The 21,002-nt window shown below is 40.0% G+C and overlaps 1 protein-coding gene across 1 annotated transcript; it reads left to right on the top strand.

Annotated features, from left to right (window-relative positions):
• The first annotated feature begins 6,645 nt into the window (after positions 1-6,645).
• Positions 6,646-7,860, top strand: LOC130736327 (pentatricopeptide repeat-containing protein At5g39710-like). Its single transcript, XM_057588166.1, has one exon. The coding sequence runs from the start codon at positions 6,646-6,648 to the stop codon at positions 7,858-7,860; it is 1,215 nt and encodes a 404-aa protein (XP_057444149.1).
• The last annotated feature ends 13,142 nt before the right edge of the window (positions 7,861-21,002 follow it).

Raw genomic sequence — 21,002 nt, 5'->3', positions numbered from 1 at the left:
CACTTCTATCCCCCTTGATGTTAACATGAAACCCAGGAACTTTCCCCCCTGAATCCCAAAAGAACACTTCTCGGGATTTAACTTCATTCTATATGTTCTTAATTGAGCAAACGCTTCCTTTAGATCATCGCCGTGGTCACCAGCCCTGGCCGACTTCACGATCATGTCATCCACATATACCTCCATATTCCTGCCTACTTGTCTGGAAATTTTTTTATCCATGAGCCGTTGGTACGTAGCTCCTGCATTCTTCAAACCAAAAGGAATTGTCTTGTAGCAATAATTCGCCTGATTAGTCATGAATGTTGTACTTTCCTCGTCTGAGGGATGCATCATAATTTGATTATAGCCTGAATAAGCATCCATGAGACTTAAAAGTTCATTTCTAGAAGCTCCATCCACAAGCTTATCCACATTGGGAAGTGGATACGAATCTTTAGGACACACTTTGTTCAAACTTGTATAGTCCGTGCACATTCGCCATTTCCCATTGGCCTTCTTGACCATTACAACATTGGCGAGCCAAGTTGGGTACTGCACCTCACGGATGAAGCGAGCCTTGACTAATTTCTCAGTCTCTAGTTGCACCGCCTTATTCTTTTCATCACTCATTCTTCGCCTTGGCTGGATGACTGGTGTCGCCCCAGGTCGTATGGCCAGTTTATGAGTGATCACATTGGGGTCAATCCCTGGTACATCATTGATGGTCCATGCAAAGAGATCCAAATTATCACCTAGAAGGGTGATCAATCTTTTCTCTTGCTCCTTCGTTAAACTGCTACCAATCTTTAAAAACTTATCCTTGACTTGCACTTGCTTGGTTTCTTCCAGAGGTTGTGGGCGAAAATCATCAGCATCGTCTCTTGGGTCTAGACTCAATCCTTCTTGTGGAAAGATTTATGTAATTCAGTGGCTTTCCTTGGCGGCCTTTCGCCCATAGAGCGCCACACTTAGATAACACTCTCTTGCTGCGTTCTGGTCTACGCGCAATATCCCGACCTTCCCATTGCAGGCTGGATATTTGACAGTTAAGTGAGCAGTTGAAATGACCGCGCATAACTTGTTGAGGGTGTCTCGCCCCAAGAGTACATTGTAATTGGCTCTACACGCTAAGACTAAGTACTTCACTTGAAATTTCTTAACGAACTCTCCTTCTCCAAAGGCAGTTAGTATTTCCACGTATCCCCGCACATTGACACGGTCCCCTGTAAATCCCACCAAGGTTCCTTTATATGGTTTCAAGTCTGATTCCTTTAACCCCAGGCGATCAAAGGCATCTCCATAAATGATGTCCGCCGATGATCCCTGGTCTAAAAACACTTTTTTCGTCATGTAATTGTTAACCCTGATTGTTACTACAATTGGGTCGTTGTCATGGGAAATAACATGCGCAAAATCCTGAGGGGTAAATATAATAGGAGAGTGGTTTAACCAACACTCGCCTTCGTACGCCACATGTACTGAGTGTACTGCCGCCACATAACGCTTTCTAGCCTTGCTTGAAATTGCACCCCCTCCAAATCCTCCTGCAATAGATGAGCATTCCCCAACAGGATCGCCCAACTCTTCCACTATCTCCTTTCCTTTGCCTTTGTCTTAGCGGCCTCTGGTGCTGTTGTGTCTTTAACAAAATTTGCTAAATGGCCAGCCTTGATCAGGCGATCAATTTCCCGCCTCAAGTTCCAACAATTATCCGTGGTATGCCCCAACGCTTTGTGGTACTCACACCATCTATTTGTATCCACATTAGCTGGCGGCCGCCGGGGCGGCGGTGGATATTGCACAACATTTGTCTGCCCAACTGCTTTTAAAATGGTACTTAAGGGAGCATTCAACTTAGTAAGTGGAACTGGAGCTGGCGAGACACCATGCTGACCAGTTGAGGCTGCAGTGGGACCTTGGGAATTTCTGTGCCATGTATTTTGAAATCCGGGTTTGGAGTTTTGATATGGTCCCGGTCTTGGTATACGCGGAGTTTGTGCTACCCTGGTTTCCTTCCCCGCCTTGAGTTTTTCTTGTGGAACATCGCCAGATTGGGCCTGCTTGCGCCCTTCCTCCCTCTCTTGTTTTTTCTGATCATCTTGTTCAATTAGGATGAATTCCTGAACGCGAGCACGAAGATCCATCATGTCCCTCGCTGGTCGCCTCGTTAAGTCCCGATTCAGATCTCCCGCCCTAAGGCCATTTTTGAAAGACGCCAAGCATACATCCAGGTTATCCTCTTCCAACTGAACCGCCATCTTACTGAAGCGTGCCATGTAGGTTTTTAACTTCTCCCATGGCTGCTGATGTATGCTGATGAGATCAAACATTGTTTCTTTTGTAGTTTTGTTGGCGGAGAATTGAGTCAGGAACTTAGTAGACAGATCAGTAAAATTGTCAATGGAGAAAGGCGGTTGTCTGATGAACCACTGCATCGCCATTCCTTTGAATGTTGAAGGCAATAATCTACACTTCACCGCGTTCGTTGCCCCACCAATTACCATTTTGGTGTTAAAATATCTCAGATGTTCCATGAGATCAGAGTCGCCTGAAAAGGCGTCTAATGCCATTGTTTGTAGATGCTTTGGTATGTCTACCTTGGTGATAGCTGGAACAAAAGGTTGAAATTCTACTACGTCCTCTGCCTCAAGACGTTGTCCTTGCTTAAAATCTTGCCTCTGAGTTAGATACTCGACTTGGGCTTGTAACTGCTCGTTTTGGGTTTGCACCTTCTGCAAAGTATCTAACATTTGTTGCAAAGTCGCGGGCGTGATACCCGTCACTACTTCCTGCGTTTTCCGTGGAGCACTGGTTTTAGGGTCTTCTAAGTTCACATATTCAGGCGGCATTGATCGTCGCCTGACACCTGGATCTGATTTGGCTATCAGATCTGAAGGTTTTCCCGGAGCTACGTTCACCAGCGACGCTGGTGACTGCGCCACTGAGTGGACCCCCTCCGAGGAAGCCTCCTGCTCTTGCTCATGAAGCATAGGACGATTGTTGTCCCGTCCGCCGCCGCGGCCGCCGTGACGTCCACCACCTCTGCGGCGATGATCACGGCGACCCACGCCGCATGAACGAGTCTCCATGAATCGTAACTCCCACCTTCTACGTCACTAGTAGATCTAGGTTAGAGCCACAGACGGCGCCAATGTTCTGTACTAGAGCAGCTAACGCAAGATGAAAGAATAAAGCTAACCCTAGTAGAGCACTAAAAATGGTAAGATGTCATAAAAGGTAAATTCTCATTAATGTTGAAAAAGTGGTTCGTACAAGTTGATGACCTCCCCTTTTATAGAGGGTGTGGTCATGGTATAGACTTTTCCTATATTTGGTCCTGACAATCAGGGCCCAAATCCCTATGTATATAAGACAAATCCAACAGAATCTTCCAGCTGGCTCGCGGGTCCACCTAAGGAAGAGCAAAGATATTCACTGTGTCGTTGATTCCCGCCATGGCTGTCTTCGTCCGGGTGATTGCTCATTTTGGGCGGGCATATGCATCCTTTATGACCCGCCCAGTCCACATGGGTTTTCAGAATTTCAGTTTTCACCCAAAATCAATTTAGCAATCAAGCTTCAGTGCTTCACACAAGAATCAGGGAAAAACAATAAACACCTTTTATGGGAATTAAATTCTCGATTATTGTTACTTGAGAGAAGTTGGGGGGAAAATGGAGGAAAAAATTCAACAACAAACAGGTAACAACAACAGCGAAGTGATTGAAATTCAAGTTCGATGATGAATCCAGCTTCCCGCACCAGTTCATGTAGCTTGCTCAATTTTCCAAATAGTTTGACTCACCACTCCTAACGCTTTTCTCACTCTCTATCGGAATAGCGGAATCAATATAGAGAACCTGAGTGAGAAATTGCAAATCGGTGGGATCACTATTGGAACGAAAAGATTCTGCAGGATTATGTCGGTGTTTGGCAACTCGGAAAATCTCCGAGAAAATAGAGGAAAAGGAAAATTCTAGAACAGAGCGAGAAAAGGAAAGAGATATTGGTGGAAAAAAAAATACTGAGATAGCAGAGCTGCAGAGATAAAGCGATAGAGAGGCAGGGACTGGTGGTGGCCGGTGGCGCGCCGACGCTGTGCGTGTGTGCTTGACCAGACGTCCAGACCTAGGGTAGCAGAGCGAGAGTAAGAGGGTGAGGCTGTGTGAGTCTGTACGTGTGTGTGAGAGAGGGGTGAGGTGCAAATTAAAATTCTCAGGGGTTCAAAAAAAAACTATATAAGGGGTAAGTAAAAATTTTCTTTTTTTTCACACTATGCTGTGGGTCCGCCCCTGATTGTGATAATTTATCAATAGTGGCTTTGACACATAACCCGATCCTTCATGTCAGGACAAAACACGGTGAGCTAGATCTTTTCATTGTCAGAGAAAAGGTCCTTCAGAAGCAGCTTCAAGTCTCTCATCTTCCAGCAGATCTTCAAATTGCAGATGCCATGACTAAGCCTTGACCCTCAACAAGGTTTTTTGATTTGAGAAACAAGCTGACAGTTTGTGTTGCTGCCCACCACACCCCAGTCTAGCTTGAGGGGGAAGTAATAGAGTATACACTCTGTTAGGCAGTTAGGCAGTTATGGCAGATATGCAGATAGGCAGTTAGACAGTTAAGTTTATGTTACAGTAAGTAATAGCTTACTCGGCAAGCTATGACTTGCATATTATAAATAGTGTAAGATGTCACTATTGTAACCACCAATAACAAAATGTTCAATCACAAATCTAGTCTCTCTCTCTCTCTCTCTCTCTCTCTCTCTTCACACTCTCTTTGTGTTTTGCTTCGGTTTTATTACCCCCCAACTAGCTCCAGGGCCAGCCCAACACCAAATGAGGCCTAAAGCGAATTTTAATTTTGGGGGCCTTGAAACATGTTTGATCTAATATAAAATTTTGTCAATTTTAATTTTGGGGGCCTTTTTTACTTAAGAAAAAAAAATCGGAGGCCTTTTTTACTTAAGAAAAAACAAAATAATTTGGAGGCCTAAAGCCCTTGCTTGGGTGGCTTTACCCTTGGGCGGCCCTGACTAGCTCGCAAGTAATCCCCGAGATAATATGAGCTCATCTGTGCCTGCCTAAAAATTAGTGAATTTAAAGTTGCACTAAAATTGAGTTTTATTTTAAGATTTTTTTAAAATCTACAAATAAAAATTGTTTTCCACTTTTAAAATTTTAAAAATAGTTGATTATTTTGAGTTATAAGTTAGCTAAAGTGGTAAGAGTTGGTGAACATATGAGTAGGGAAGGGAAGGGAATGTGTAGAAATCAATCTTAGAGTGTTGTAGTTTATCTTTCCGATGGAAAAAAAAAAGGCAAAATTAGTGTTTTTTTTTTCAAATTTTGCTTTTCGCCAAAAACATTATAAAAGTTAAAAAATATAAGCGATTAATTTTTTAAAAACAAGTGATTATTTCACAAAATAAATAGAAATGGACCATATGCTATCCACATTAGCCTCTTTTCTTTTGCCTATAAAGGACTATATTCAATTATATGAGGGAAAGGGCCCTCAGCCCTAATAGATTTGTACCTAGAGAGACAAAGCCTGATTTACTCTAGAGGAAGGGATTAATGAAAACATTGGAGTGGTAAATTTGTTCGGCTCCATTATAAAATAATTTCGCCCCATTATGTTCCACTCGATTATATTCCATTAATCTTTAATCCAAACGAGGCCTAAAAGTTTAAACTCTAAAACAGTAGTAAAAAGAACTAAACAACCTCTTTTCCTTGACGGACATAAATTATTCATCTCTTTTCCTTCACGAGTCAACCTCGTGGCCGCAATCTCCCAAAACCGAATCAATGAAGGTCCTAATTCACCACCCTGTTTAATTCCCCAAAACCTTTCATTCACAGTCACAGCCACCGCCAAAACCTTTCATTCACCGCCACCCCCAAAACCTTTCGCGTCAACACTCACAACGTCATGATCCACGCCGCCGCCGCCGCCTCCGCCGGGAACTAAGGGTCTCCGCCCGATGTTGGTACTTGCAACACGATGATAGTGGCGAGTTGCATGGAGAACAACGTGGGGGAAGCGTTTCAGTTGTTGATAGCAATGATCAGGGCCGGTCCCGACATTTTGGAGGCCCTGGGTAAATAATAAAAATGGACCCCTAAATTTTTTTTAGAAAGTTTAATGGGAACACTACGCCAAAAAAAACCTTTTACAGCGGTTAATTTTGCCTTTTACAGCGGTTGGGACCCGCTGTAGAGCTCGCCGTTGTAAAAGACTATACGGCGGTCCGAACCGCTGTAAAAGATAGATTATTTACAGCGGTTCTTTAAGGACAACTGCTGTAAAAAAAATCGAATTTTTTTTGGGGCCTTCTTTTTGGAGGCCCTCGGCTGTGGGCCTGCTTGCACAGGCCCAGGGCCGGCCCTAGCAATGATTTCCAAGGGTATGGAGCCGAATTTGATTTCGTTCAATGATGAGGGTTATAAGCTTTTCAGTGAAATGTTTTTTAGTGGGTTTGAGCCCTCGGTTGCTACATTCAATCGGGTTTTTTTTCTTATATTGCCATCACGAGAGGGTTGAGGAGGCTATGGGGATTTTGAGGGGCATGGTGTCCCCTGATGTTGCTTGTTATGACACTTTTATTTCTTGGTTTTGCGAAAACAAGGAGCTGGATCGGAGAAGGCCTTTGAAATGAAGAAGGAGATGATTGAGAAGGGCATCGTCTTGCCTGATGCTGTCACGTATTGGCAACTTATACTAGGCCTACTCCTGCAGCGAAGACTGTCGGAAGCGCGGGGCTTGTCCCCGGATGAGGTTACTTATACTTATTTGATGACTGCTTGTTGTGTTGAAGGTGAATTCAGTAAGGTTTTTCATTTGCATGATGAAATGATAAACAAGGGGTTTTTGCCTGATATTGTTCGTGAGACTTCACCGTCTCTTGTTGCTTACAATGCGCTTATTTATGGGTATTGCTCTTTGGACAGGGCCGAGGAGGCTGTGGGACTTTTGAGGGGCATGGTTGAGATGAGTTTGTCCCCTGATACTGTTAGTTATAGCCTTGTTATATCTGGATTTTGCCGAATCTGGGAGATGAAGAAAGCGTATGACATGAAGGATGATATGTATGACCAGGAGGGCATTTCGGAGCTGGATGAAATCACATATTCGTCACTTATGGAAGGCCTGTCTGATGAGGTTGCTTACACTAGTTTGGTGAATGCTTATTTAGACGAAGGTGACTATTTCAAGGTGGCTCAATTGAATGATGAACTGGCAAACTATGACTATACTTATCTGCCAAATATTGTTTCATTTAGTGTCTATTTTAATGGACTTGGTAGGAAAGCATGGACAAGAGAAACTAATGCGTGCCTTCTGCGTCATATTTATTCGTGTTCGACTGTCCCAATTGATTCAATATATGATACTCTAATAGAGAACTGCAGTAATAATGAATTTGATAGTCTGGTGGAGCTTGTTGAAGGTTTCTGTAGGAGGGGTTTAGAGAATGCTTATGACACCATGCTTCAGTGGAATTATAAGCCAGATGGAGCATTTTATAATTTATTTATTCTTGAACATTGTAATTGTGATAATGTTCATAAGGCGTATAATATGTACATGGAGATGGTGCACTATGGTTTTGCTTCTCATATGCTCTATGTACTTACTCTTATTAAGTCTCTATCTAGGGAACAAATGGACAATGAGGTGAGTTGGGTAATACAAAACACATTGAGGAGCTGTGATCTCAATGATTCTGAGCTACATAATGCACTTATGGAAATTGATATCAAGGGAAATGAAGTTGGTACTCTAATCAATGTGCTTGCTGAAAAAGCCATAGATGGCCTGTTACTTAATGGTGGAAAGTGTTTGATAGGGAGCGGTCCCAAATTATAAAGGTCTACCGCCGCAAGACGGGTAGGGGCGTTGCAGGGAATAATTGAGTTAGTTTCTGGTTCGAGTCAGTTATTTTATGGTTAAATCAGTTATTTCTGGTTATGTAACTTGAGTCGGTTATGTTTTAGAAAACAAAATCTGGGTTATAATAGGACGTGTCAGATTGATTAGGAAATTCTGATGTATTGGGTACGCAGAGAGAGAACTGTCTCTCTAACATCCAGAATTTATGTGACTTATAAAGGGAAACTCTCTTGTTTCTATTTTAATAATTTCCAATCTCTTCTGTACTTCCCAGTGTTCATATGCTCCAGTAAGTGCCTAGTTTTTTAATATTGACTCTGATGAAGACACCTACAATTGAATCATCTCTTCAATTGAACTTTTAGTGTAGCCTTACATGTTACCCATCTCATGTATAGTATTTTTGGTTATTATTTAATTTCTTAAATTTGCCTTTATGCATGTTCTAATGTCAATGAGTTGCATCTTATCCATGGCAGGTCATTTTTTAGGCATTTCTTTTTGGGATTTGGATCCTCTCCATCTTGCTTCTCTCCATTCCCTCTCCATCCAAGATCTGAGCCATTGATTTTGAATTTTAAAGGTGAGGATCAATTTGAGAAGAGAGAGAAAAAATGAATTATATTTAGAGGCTTGGATCAATTTAAGAAGAGAGAGAAAACATGAATTAATCCCCACCTTTAAAATTCAAAATCAATAGCTCAGATCTTGGATGGAGAGGGGATGGAGAGAAGCCGGATGGAGAGGATCCAAATCCTTTCTTTTGAGCATTTTTTGTTATGATGAAGTAGTTTTGTGTATACATGACTTGTACTGTTTGTCGTTGGGGATTCTTTATGAGCGGTGATCTATCTGTTAGGACATACTGGTAGAGAGAAACTCTACCAAGTAAAATCAAATGAAGAAAACCAAAAGAAAACTAAGAAAAGAAGATAAAATAAAAGTTTGTCAATTTTCTTGTTAACATTTCACCATGGAAGCAATACAACTTATACTATCTATCCTCTTAAGGAATGAAAGGTGACCTTACATGTGGCACCATCCTAGGAAATAGAATATTCTAGATCATAAGGTATAATAAAATACTAGAACTATTAAACTAATATTCATAAAAGAGCAATATAATGAAACTAGCTATTTTTGGCCCAACTAATAGAAGTCCATTGAGGATGCAACCCTCTACCATTACCATCCCCTTGAAAACATCCTTGTCCTCAACGATGAGTTGGAAGGATGAATCCAAATGAGCAGAACACAGGAGTAGCCATGCAATGATGAGAATCCAAGTAAGAAGAGAACAATATGTGTCATTATGAAGCACTGAAGCAAGCGGTGACGGTAAGAATTTAATTCCCTGGTGCCCAAGCCACATGGTTTGTGCTGCAAAGCTAGACCAATCGAATAGCTTAGGTGCTGCCACATTTAATGACAAAGAGTAAGCAGACACTATTTGTGGTTGCAAGTCTTCAAAGAAGATAAAATGAGACATGAGAAAAACAATGAGGCATAAATGTTCAAAGTTAATGATGCCAGGGTCAAATATCACAGGGAGTGAATCATGCAACTCAAGTCCGCTAGGTATATTTGCATAAGAACTATATAATGAATTGCCATAGTTAGTAACACAAATGAGCTCATGCATTTCCTCAAACATATGGTGTGAGATACTAGAGACAAGGTTGGTGGAGTAAAAATCTGTCTCAAAGTTCACTTTAGGGATACTACCATCAGAAACCTCTTGAGTAGGATTCTGAGAAGTTAAGTCTTCAGATAATGGGGTTTGAGGCTCAACCTCTGCTGTTGCCTGGAATCCCATATTAACTGCATAAATTATCTCAGCTGTGAATTGATGTGATGCTTCTAATGAAACCTCAGTGTTGGAATGAGGTCCAATGACCAGTGTAGTAGCATATGACCAATCAACAGTGTCACTCACAGTGTGTTCAGATCTGATTCTGGTATGATTCTCAACCATGGATGTCTCAATTAGATTTACCCCTGACTCTATAAAAACAAACTCAGATTTGGTAGCACAACAATGAGATTTGAATTCTGTCTTGAATTCCTCACAAGTATGAAACTGTGGTAGCAAGTTGCTGAACCAGGATAGAGCATTTGTGGCATCACATTTCAGTTCTTTATTTGTAGAATACTTGGCAACAGTTGGCAACAAAGTAGGACCTAGGTAACTCAACCTTGAATCTCCAAAAATACATTTAGAGAAGTCACCATGGGATAGAGAAAAAACAGCATTGTAAATACCAGGATCAAAGGAAGTAATAATGAAGCCAAGTAAAGCCGGTAGAGAAGTTTCAACAATTATAGATGCCAGGACCAATGAATCAAGTTGAGGAGTCCCAGGCATGATGAAATGCATTAGAAATTTTTCAATGTTAACCTGCTGCTCTTCATAATTCCTCTCAGAGCTGTTGTCAAACACATGGTGGAAAATACCAGGATCAAATAGCTTATGAGCAATATCTAGTAGATCAGGTTTAGCAAGTACGAATGTAGGAAGGGATTTAAGCATTTTCCAAGCAACAAGGCTAGAATTCAAAAATTGGATTGGCAACTTTTCAATATGACCAATAACATGCTTTTCAATAGAATCCCCAACAGTTTCCTGCATAAGCTCTTTCTCAAGCAATGCCTCAAACACTTGGTGGCTTAATATGAAATCTTCATCCACACATTTAGTCAAGCCCCCATATGCTAGCTTAGGAGTGTGAGTACAAATTCCAGGAGCAAAAGAGATTATGAACAAGCCTGATTTAGTCAAGGACTTAAATAACAGAGAGTTAAGAACATAAGTAGAGCCAACTTGTTTCTCATGATCTTCCAACTCATGCAATTTGTCAAATAGGTTTCTCTCATGCATTTTAGCAAACAGTTGGGGTACGGTTGTTGCCACTGCTGTCAGTGTGGGTAAAGGGATAATAGCATTTGGGCATGGAATAGATGCTAAGTGAGATCGTACCTCTAGTGAAATTTCTTCAGATATAACCTTAGGTACTACAGTAGAAGTAGCATCAGATTCCAATGTGAAAGCCTGGTTATATTCATCTTGAGACATGGCTTTTGCAGTAGCTTGTTCCTCTTCGACAATAACCTCTTGTACAACCACCATCGGCTCAATGATTCTCTCAGAGGAGCTTGTAGTTGGAACCACGTTTGCAGATTGGAACAGGTCGGTAAATGACTGTGCGGCAGAGGTCTTTGATCGGTTGCTTCCAGTTTTGTAGACAACACTATTTGTTATAAATTGCCACTTGAAGTCATCCCGGAATTTCTCCCATGAATCAATCTGATCTTGCATTACCTGAAACCATGTTAAAGCTTGTCCTCGCATGCACTGAGCAAGCAGTTGGAAACGGGTTTCCCATGGGTAGGGATTCTGAAGAAAGTATAATCCAACCTCCAATAGCCAAGAACTTGGGTTTGCTCCATCGAATGAGGGAAGTTTTGAGCTATCCTTGGTCTTGTGCGTCTGAACTCGTGAAATATGTGGGTTATGGTGTGGGTAATAATATGGAGTAGGTTGTGGGTTGTACTGGTTAATCTGGGGGTAAGGGTCTGTAACCGGTTGGGGGTAGTGTGAGTAATAGGGTGGGAAAGGTGAAGCATATTCAGAGTTTGGGTTTGGATGGGTGTAGTGGTATGGTTGGTAGTGGGTACTGTTTTGTGATACGTGGGAGAGGGAAAATGGATTGGGGTTGTAGGAATAGTGTGTGGCAGATTGGGTGTAGGAAGAGGTTTGGTAATGAGGATATGGTGGGGGTTGTGGTGGAATTGAAGGTTGCTTGTTGTGCTGGTAGGCAACTGGATATGTGAACCCAGAATCAGCAGAATGTTGCTCAGAAAATCCACCATTATGAAGCACCTCCGAGTGAAACGGTGCAAGATGAAAATCTGGAGAAAACATCACTGGATGTAACCGTGTGGGAAGCAAGAGATCAACCATGAAAGCACCAAATTGGTAGAGAGAAACTCTACCAAGTAAAATCAAATGAAGAAAACCAAAAGAAAACTAAGAAAAGAAGATAAAATAAAAGTTTGTCAATTTTCTTGTTAACATTTCACCATGGAAGCAATACAACTTATACTATCTATCCTCTTAAGGAATGAAAGGTGACCTTACATGTGGCACCATCCTAGGAAATAGAATATTCTAGATCATAAGGTATAATAAAATACTAGAACTATTAAACTAATATTCATAAAAGAGCAATATAATGAAACTAGCTATTTTTTGCCCAACTAATAGAAGTCTATTGAGGATGCAACCCTCTACCACATACTAATCTTGAGGACAAATGAGAAACACTTTGTGGCTAATCTTATTGAATATTGTGAAACACCTATGCTTTTGTTTCTTCATTATTTCTTTAATTTTATATATAGGCATTAAACTTTAGACGATTTGGATTTTCATATTGGCAGAACCTGCAAACAAAGAAATTGAGCCTATCATTGTTTGCCTTTTGTTTCCTTTTTTCCTTTTTTTTTCTTTTTTTCTTTTCTCTTTCCTTTTTTTCCCATTGGACGGATCAATATCTAGAACATGTAAGTTCATTCACAAAAAAAAAAACAGAACATGTAAATTCCTTTTTCATGTTAAATAGTTATAAGAATTCGGTAGAAGACTACAATGTCTCCATTTTAGGGGATGCATCGGTGTCCCCCAAATTTTTTATGTGAGATTACAAATTTGTCCCTTAAATATTCTGGCGGTTTACAACCTACCGTAACTACTTGCTAAAAATTTTGTCTTCTTGCCTGTAGTTTTTTCTTCTAGCAGTAAAATAAGGATTTGTAGTTTCTTCTTCAAATCCTTGGCTAGCCACGCCACAGAGTATTGGAACCAATGCCCAAAGCCACAAATACAAAATAAAATCAACAAAAATATAACGCACAGTGGTTGAACATGAACCATATAAGCAGAGGATAAAGAAAACATATCTAGGTTATATTTTTGTTGATTATGAACCCACAGTCGTTGAATATAACCCACAAGTACATGGTACAACATTGAAAAATGAAACAAAACAAAACTCACTCATCAAGCAAACAGATCTGGATGTCTAAGAGCATCTCCAATGGTAGGAACTTATTTTGGGACTTAACTCAATTCTTGTGGGCCCAAATTGCCACATAGGATTTAAGACACTCATAAGATCTTCATACACATTTCACTCTAGTGGTTGAGATCTTATTTTACTTTTGTCTGGGCCCACAGTACTCAATATATTTATATTATTTATTTTCCTCCATAATTTTCACTTTGATTATGGTATTGAAAGAGAGAAAAAAAAATATTATTTTATTTAAGATCCCACATTTGAGAGTTCTGAGCTAAGGCACGGATCTTAGCTTTTGCTAAGATCTCATGCCATGTATGATAGCTCCAATGGTGGGATCTAATAAGATCCGGATCTTATTTTAAGGTCCCAAAATAAGGACTACATTGGAGATGCTCTAAGGGAAAAAAAGAGGTTGAACAGAGGTGGAAAATTCTGTGAACCAAAAATGAAGCACAGATCTGGAATAATGGTTGAGGAAGAGGAAGGGAACGAACTCATGCTTCGTGCATGCTGCACAATGCGATTTCATTGCGGATCAGACACGATTGCGCCGTGCATGTAACACTCGGTGAGGAACCCTTGAGAGACGCTGTAACGGCCGCCGAGGATCTTCGACCGGTGGCGAATGGCGTCCAAGTGGAGCCTCACGTCAAGCACGGCGCCGCAGCAACATAGAAGGTGTTTGATGTGCGAGTTTTGGGGTAGATTTTCGGACTCCATGAAAGGGGTTGTGGGTGTGGGAGGCGGAAGTAGTCAACATTGTTGCGGCGTTGTGGGCGGAGGAGGACCAGACTTTGGAAGAAGGTGGTTGTCTAGATTGGGAGGAAGAAAGAAGAAGAGTTTTTTTTTTTTGAAGTGAAGAAGTTGGGTATTTTGGTCAATTTGTTGATTCAATCTCAGCCATTCAATTTTATAAATATTATATCAATGGTGGAAATTAAAGAGGTATTCAGTGTCCCTCTTTTTATGAAAGTTTTTTCAATGGGGGCATGGGTGAACCCCTTTTTAAGGGTGACACCATAGATTGCACCAAGATTTTTGACTGATTTTTCTTTTTTTTGTTATGCATAAAGTGCTGTTTTTTATGCATTATAGTTTGCATCAATTTGCAAACTTGGGCCTTTATCTTTTTGTAAGAACCAGTATTTGTAGATCCAATTTTAGTGTGAGTTAATTTTGATGCAGCTGTTAGGAGATCTTAATTTGGTTAGCATGTAATTGACATTTTGGGTCTTGGGTTTTTACCTTTTATAGAGTTTAATCATCTGGGGTATAATTGCTTATATGGCTTTATTACTGGATTGACTTGAATAGTTATTCTTAATTTAAATTTGAAAGTTTTTTTGTTAATTAAATGAAATGTCTTGAGAAATACTACTACTTATTGGCATAATATGTCACCACGTATGTCCTAGCAATTTCCAAGAGTTTTTCATTATCCTATTTGACTATCATGATATCATGAACATAACATCAATGCATATCTAATACATTCATTTATCATTAGTATTTACCTCTGATGTTTCCTTCAAATCAAAAGGAAACTGTTTCAATTCAGTTTGATTATGATATGAACATGCGTCTTTTTTTGTTAACAAGTTTAATTTGATTATGTAAAAATAAATGTGTATACTATTTTTACTTTTTAGGTGGGACGATTAAGCAGGATCTTTTCATGACTTTAGTTTAAAAGTTTTCTCTGGCAATTATTATTATTAATGTTTAAAGTATTTCTAACTTTTTTTTGGTAATTGCAGTTTGTCAAATATGGAAGTCGATATTAGAAGGAAAAAATAGTTTTTCCAGAACTCTCATATTTGATGTGTGGGTCTCATTTCATTTCTTTCCTCCACCTCTTTTTCTTAGTTACATATTCTAAGGTTATGTTGTTTATTTTTCCTGGATTGTACCAAAGGGCTATTCATTCACATATAATCTTTTTTCCAATCCTTTTTCTACTTTATTTTGCTTCTATTTTTCTCATCTTTTTTAATTATATCACTGATCACATCTCATATTTTCGCTCTTTCTTTCTATCTTTCTTTTCATTCAAACTTTTCATCACTCAAATGATAGTTCAAGTGGTAAGAGTTATGCGACATATATGAGCTGAGGTAGGGGAAGTTCAGGGATTGAATCCTGAAGAGTGCAATTTATCTTTCTGATATAAAAAAATAAAAAAATGAGGTGTCAAAGAAACTTCAGTCTTGTATCAAAACACATCTTTTTTTTTATGACAAAAGAAAAATTAAACAAAAAGCATCTTGACACAAAAGAGATAACATTGAAGATTCAAAACTCGTCAACGATAGTCATCTCGAGTTACATACTTGGCAAAAGCATCCCCTGTCATATTACTCTTGAGCGAAAGGTGAGCAATAGATACTTGTCACTTGTACAAAACACATCTATTTCTACATTCTAAATATATTTTGAAAACAAATCTGTTCCGGTCTAGAACTCCGGTCAGGGCTAAGCAATTAGAGAACAGAGGTAAAACATGACAAAGTAACAAATGAGTAAAAAGTGTTGAATCCTCTCAGCCGCTTGAGTGGTGTCCTCTTTATATATTATGAGGTTTTGACCCGTCTGGGTCATGGATCGCCTGGCCCAATAGTACAAATTCAGTAAGCCCACAAGATTACAAAGGCTGTTAGCCCAATAACAGCACACAAGCCCACAAGACACCTAATCTTAAAAGCCTTTTTAAGAAGCAGTGTGTCTTTTAAGTGAGCCAACAATACAATGTTCAATCGCCCCTTAAGGTACAAAAGTAATAATGCTAAAATCTAGACAAACTCATTGGTTTCATCATAGTGACTTCACAACAGTTACATGTAAAAGATAACTCGTAATAAGTAAAGAAAGCTTCGCCCATGGCATCACTATTACGCCCTTGTCAATTGCCTGTTTTCTTCGCCGAAGCTATTTTGCCTGTTTTCTTTTCCAAGATTCAGTCTAAAATCTTTACCGGTCACTTCATTGTCATGTCCCTGTCATAATCATAAACAAGATATGCAAATATTTTGACACTTTGAAACTATCAACTTCATCACGTGATGAAGCAAAGCCTGACAATTCCCTATGCTCATTTCCAATCAGCATTTAAAACCCACTAACTGAACCCTTCCAAACGACATATATGAAAAAGTAATTATGACATTCAAAACTTAAAGAAACGCGACCGTTTGCTTTTAAAAGATGTTTCAATGGTAAAAACTTGTGGCCTCTCAAGCGACACGTCTCCTAACTTAATACCCTTAACCCGAGCGTGAACCGACGCGTCTGTTCCTTACTTGTACTATAAAAATTCTACAATCACCATTCTTACCATCTTTAACTTTTCAACCTCCCAAGCAATTTCCTCTAAAACACCAAAGAGCATTCGCTGTTTAACTTTTCCCAGTACCGGAAGCACTTCCAGGATTTTGCAAGAAGCGTTCCTTTCATCTTCAAAACCCCACAACTTCTACTCCAGGTAAAAAGCTTCTACTTTTGCTAGTATTTACTACCTCAGTCTGCGACCTCCTTCCTCTATTCCTGCTTTTCTTTAGAACCCAGAACTAGAAATCTAGACTTCTTAACATACCCCACTATGCATGTCACAAACAAACCACTCACTTAAATCACCACCTTCATAACCCCTATTTACTTTCAATTTCAGGGAGGTTCGCTCTCAAAATGGTGGCAAAAAACCCTCGAAAAGCACCTAAGAACCGTAAGAACCCGCCGGCTGCCAACTCACTATGGATTTTACGAAAAATCGCTACTAGATACAGCGATTTTCGTACTATCCCTAAAGTACTGGACTTGCTAACCAAATATACTTTTAGGGCTGACGATAATGACGCCCATTTGGACATAATTGCTTGCGCCCCCGATGAACCCTGTTGTTTTGGAGAGCCTGACTCTAGCGGTAGAAACCACACCTACTTCTTCAAAACCATGTTCTTGGACCTTGAGTACAAACTTCCCCTTTCTGACTTTACTTGTTCTAGCCTATCTTTAATGAACATCGCCCCCACACAACTCTCTGCTAATGGTTGGGCTTACCTTAGAGCCTTTGAATTGCTATGCATCTGTTTAGATATAGTTCCAACCTGCAAAAAGTTTTTCTCCTTTTTTGAAACCACTGGAATGAAAGTGAAAGGCGAATACATTTCTTTGTCCTCTGCCAGGGGAAGTGGTCTATTCAAACCTTTTTAGGAGCAACTATAAACATTGGAAAGCAAAAATTTTCACACTAAGAGAATCTGAAAAATGTAAAGATATTTTCTACTTTGATGATGGTACCCCCCGATTCCCTTTTTACTGGACTGATAAGCCCGAACTCATATACAAAATTCTAGAGTCCTCTCTAACAATTGATGAAAAATTTGAAGTTGACTTTCTGTCGACGATTCACCTAAACCTCTATGAATTTTATGAAGCATTCAAAGAAAGAACCCTAGCAAAGTTTGTTGGTAAGAAACGCCTTTTTTAACCCCTTCTCCAACATATCATTATGAAAAACATTTCTAACTTTTTCCTTTCTCTTTGTACATTTTCAGCCAAGATGTCTCGCCTCTCTAAAGACGACATTCTTCGTTTCCGCCGTGAACAACGAGCATTGAAGAACAAAGCTTCGCCTGCCAAAACGTTGATTGAGCCTGAAGGGAGTCACTCAGAGACAGAAAAGAATCAGCCCGCGAAGAAGAAAAGAAAGAATCAAGCTTCTGAGAATCCCACTGAATCCTTTTAATCACAAAGCGCTGGGCTCATTAATTCTTTTCACGCAAAGAAAACTTTGATGAATTCTTTTAATGACGAAGCACTGGGCTTATCAAACTTTTCACGAAAAGGAAAACTTTAATGTTTCTTTAACAACTATTCTTTGAATTCATAAGGCCTTGGCATTTTGAATTGAATCAAAAAGGAAAAGATGAGAAGTACAGTTTATTCTCATGCAGAAGTTTGCTCGCTTGGAGACTTTGTGCTTAACTTGGACAAGCTTAATCCAAATTAAGGTTGTGCTTATGAATTCGTGGTCAAATGCTCTAGGTTTAAGAGACTTACTCTTTCTCAATTGCCTAGCATCGCCCAATTGATAGACCTAAGTTGAAAATTACCTCAAATGCTAAGAAAGCACTCAAGAAACTTTTTTAAAAGGTTATGCCTCGTTAAAAACTCTCTCGCTTGGGGTAGAGAAAAGAGTGCATACCTGTTTATTCATTAAAATATAATGTCATGCCTCGTTAAAAACTCTCCCTACTGGGTAGAGAAAAGAGTGCATGCTACTAAGTCTTAACAGACAAACCACATAGTCTTCACATTTGAAACAAATACGGAAATCACAAAACAACAAACACGACGTAGTCTTTGGACAGAACAAACTAACTGAAACGAAATAAACATAACACAACTTCAACTGTAGTAGTAGCGCAAGTGTTGCGCGTTCCATGCATCTGGGAATCCTACGCCCAGATAGCTCCTCCAAATGGTAAGCCCTATGTCCCAAATCACGCAAAATCTTGTATGGCCCTTCCCAGTTAGGTGTCAGCTTCGAATCAGTTGAGCACTTTGCCTTTCTGCGTAATACAAAATCGCCCACTTGCATGCTTCTGGGCACCACTCGAGTATTGTAACACCTTTCTGACCTTTGCTTAGCTGCAGCTTCCCTTAAACGAACCTCAGCCTTCATTTCCTCTGCCAAATTCAAATCCACCAGAACATTCTCCCGATTCTGCTCCTCTTCGTACGTTGCCACTCGAAAGTTCATGTCTTGAATTTCCACCGGAATCATTGCATCAACTCCATACGCGAGTTTGAAGGGTGTTTCTCCAGTAGTAGATTGCGGTGTTGTGTTGTAAGCCCAAACTACTATTATCAACTCATCAACCCATAAACCTTTTGCTTCGCCCAACCTCTTCTTTACACCATTCAAAATTACCTTGTTTGCTGCTTCAACCTGCCCATTAGATTGTGGGTGTTCCACTGAGGCAAACCTCATTTCAATTCTCATCTCTGCACAAAAATCTCTGACTTTCCTACTTGTAAACTGTGTCCCATTATCAGAAACAATTGTTGCTGGCACTCCAAACCTGCAGATTATTTTCCTCCAATAAAACCTCTTATCCTTCTTAGCTGTAATCTTCGCCATTGACTCTGCTTCAATCCACTTTGTAAAATAATCCACTGCTACCAAAACGAACTTGACTTGAGCCCCAGCTGGAGTGAATGGTCCCAAAATATCAACGCCCCACATTGCAAATGGCCATGAAGAACTCATTGAACTTAGAACTTCTGGAGGTGCCCTATGAAGATTAGCAAAAACTTGACACTTTTCACATTTTTTCACATATTCCATACAATCGCCCTTTAAAGTTGGCCAATAAAAACGTGCCCTTAACACTTTCGAGGCCAAAGACCTTCCCCCAACATGACTTGCACAAGCCCCCTCATGCACTTCGAACATAATTCTTTCTGCATCTATTTTGTTAACGCATCTCAACAAAGGAACTCCAACGCCCCTTCTGTAAAGTTGCTCTCCCATCATTGTGTCGTGACTTGCTTCCTGAATCTGATCTTTTGAAAACAAAGCTAAATCTGACCCCTTCGCCTCCAAACACATTTGAATTCGATCCATCCAATCCATAGCCGCTCCGCCCATTACCATCACATCATCACCTTCACTTACACTTGGACCCTTCAAAGTTTCTTGAATCACTGACTTGTTGTTACCTGGCTTTTTTGTGCTTGCTAATTTAGATAAGATGTCAGCCCTGGTGTTTTCCTCCCTTGGCACATGATTAACCTGAACTCTGTCCATCTGTTTCAACAATTCTTGAACCTTCACCAAATATTTTGCCAACTAAACATCCTTCGCCTGATATTCTCCCTTGATCTGATTCGCCACAAGCTGAGAATCAGTTTTGATTAAAAGATAACGCACATTCATCTCTTTGGCCAGCCGCACTCCTGCTATGATTGCTTCATATTCCGCTTGGTTGTTACTTGCCTTAAAATCGAACTTGAGAGATTGTTCAATAGTTACTCCACCTGGACCTTCCAAAACTATGCCAGCTCCACTTCCTTTTAAATTTGATGAACCATCAACAGACAGAACCCATTCCACTTCTTCTGATACTCTCTCTTCTGGAGACATTTCATTCAAAAAATCTATTAAGCCATGCGCCTTTATCTGTCCCTTCTTCTCAAACACTATACCAAACTCGAACAATTCGACAGCCCAAGAAACCATATGCCCTGCTAAATCAGGCTTTTGCAATACTTGGCGTAGAGGGAAGTCAGTTTTGACTTTGATTTAAAAACCTTGAAAATAAGGTCTCAACTTTCGGGCGGTGACAATCAAAGCTAGTGCAGCTTTTTCTATTTTTTGATACCTTGACTCAGCCCCTTGTAAAGCATTGCTCACAAAATATATAATTCTCAACTCATCCTTACACTCTTGTAATAAGACAGAACTCACAGCATTATCTGATATGGAAATGAAAATTGATAACGAAATACCTGGAATTGGTTTTGACAATATGGGAGGCTTAGCCAGATGCTCCTTTAAATTTTGGAAAGCCTGCTCACATTCATCTGTCCACTGAAAAGCTTTGTTCTTTCTCAAGCACTGAAAGAAAGGAGCCGCTTTACTCCCTGAGCATGGTAAAAATCGCGATAAGGCTGCAATTCTTCCTGTTAGCTTTTGTACCTCTTTCACTGATGTTGGGCTTTGCATTTCCAAAATTGCCTTGCACTTATCCGGGTTAACTTCAATTCCTCTTCTAGTAATCATAAAGCCCAGAAATTTTCCACTCTGAATTCCAAAAGAACATTTTTCCGGATTTAAGCGCATGTTATGCTTTCTGATTTCTCCAAAAGCTTCGGCTAAATCCAAGCAGTGACCGCCCATTTCCTCTTATTTGACCACCATATCATACACATAAATTTCCATGTTGCGCCCTACCTGCTTTTCAAAAACCCTATCCATCAACCTCTGATAAGTAGCCCCTGCATTCTTAAGCCCAAATGGCATAGTTTGATAGCAAT

Source organism: Lotus japonicus, chromosome 2 (assembly GCF_012489685.1).
Source record: "Lotus japonicus ecotype B-129 chromosome 2, LjGifu_v1.2".
In the NCBI taxonomy this organism is placed as follows: domain Eukaryota; kingdom Viridiplantae; phylum Streptophyta; class Magnoliopsida; order Fabales; family Fabaceae; genus Lotus; species Lotus japonicus.
The sequence above is the reverse complement of the archived record's forward strand: the minus strand, read 5'-3'. Positions and strand labels throughout refer to the sequence as shown.

What these genes read in the sequence shown, in the direction of transcription:
- LOC130736327 (XM_057588166.1), top strand. Translation starts at nt 6,646, where the DNA reads ATGAAGAAGGAGATGATTGAGAAGGGCATCGTCTTGCCTGATGCTGTC.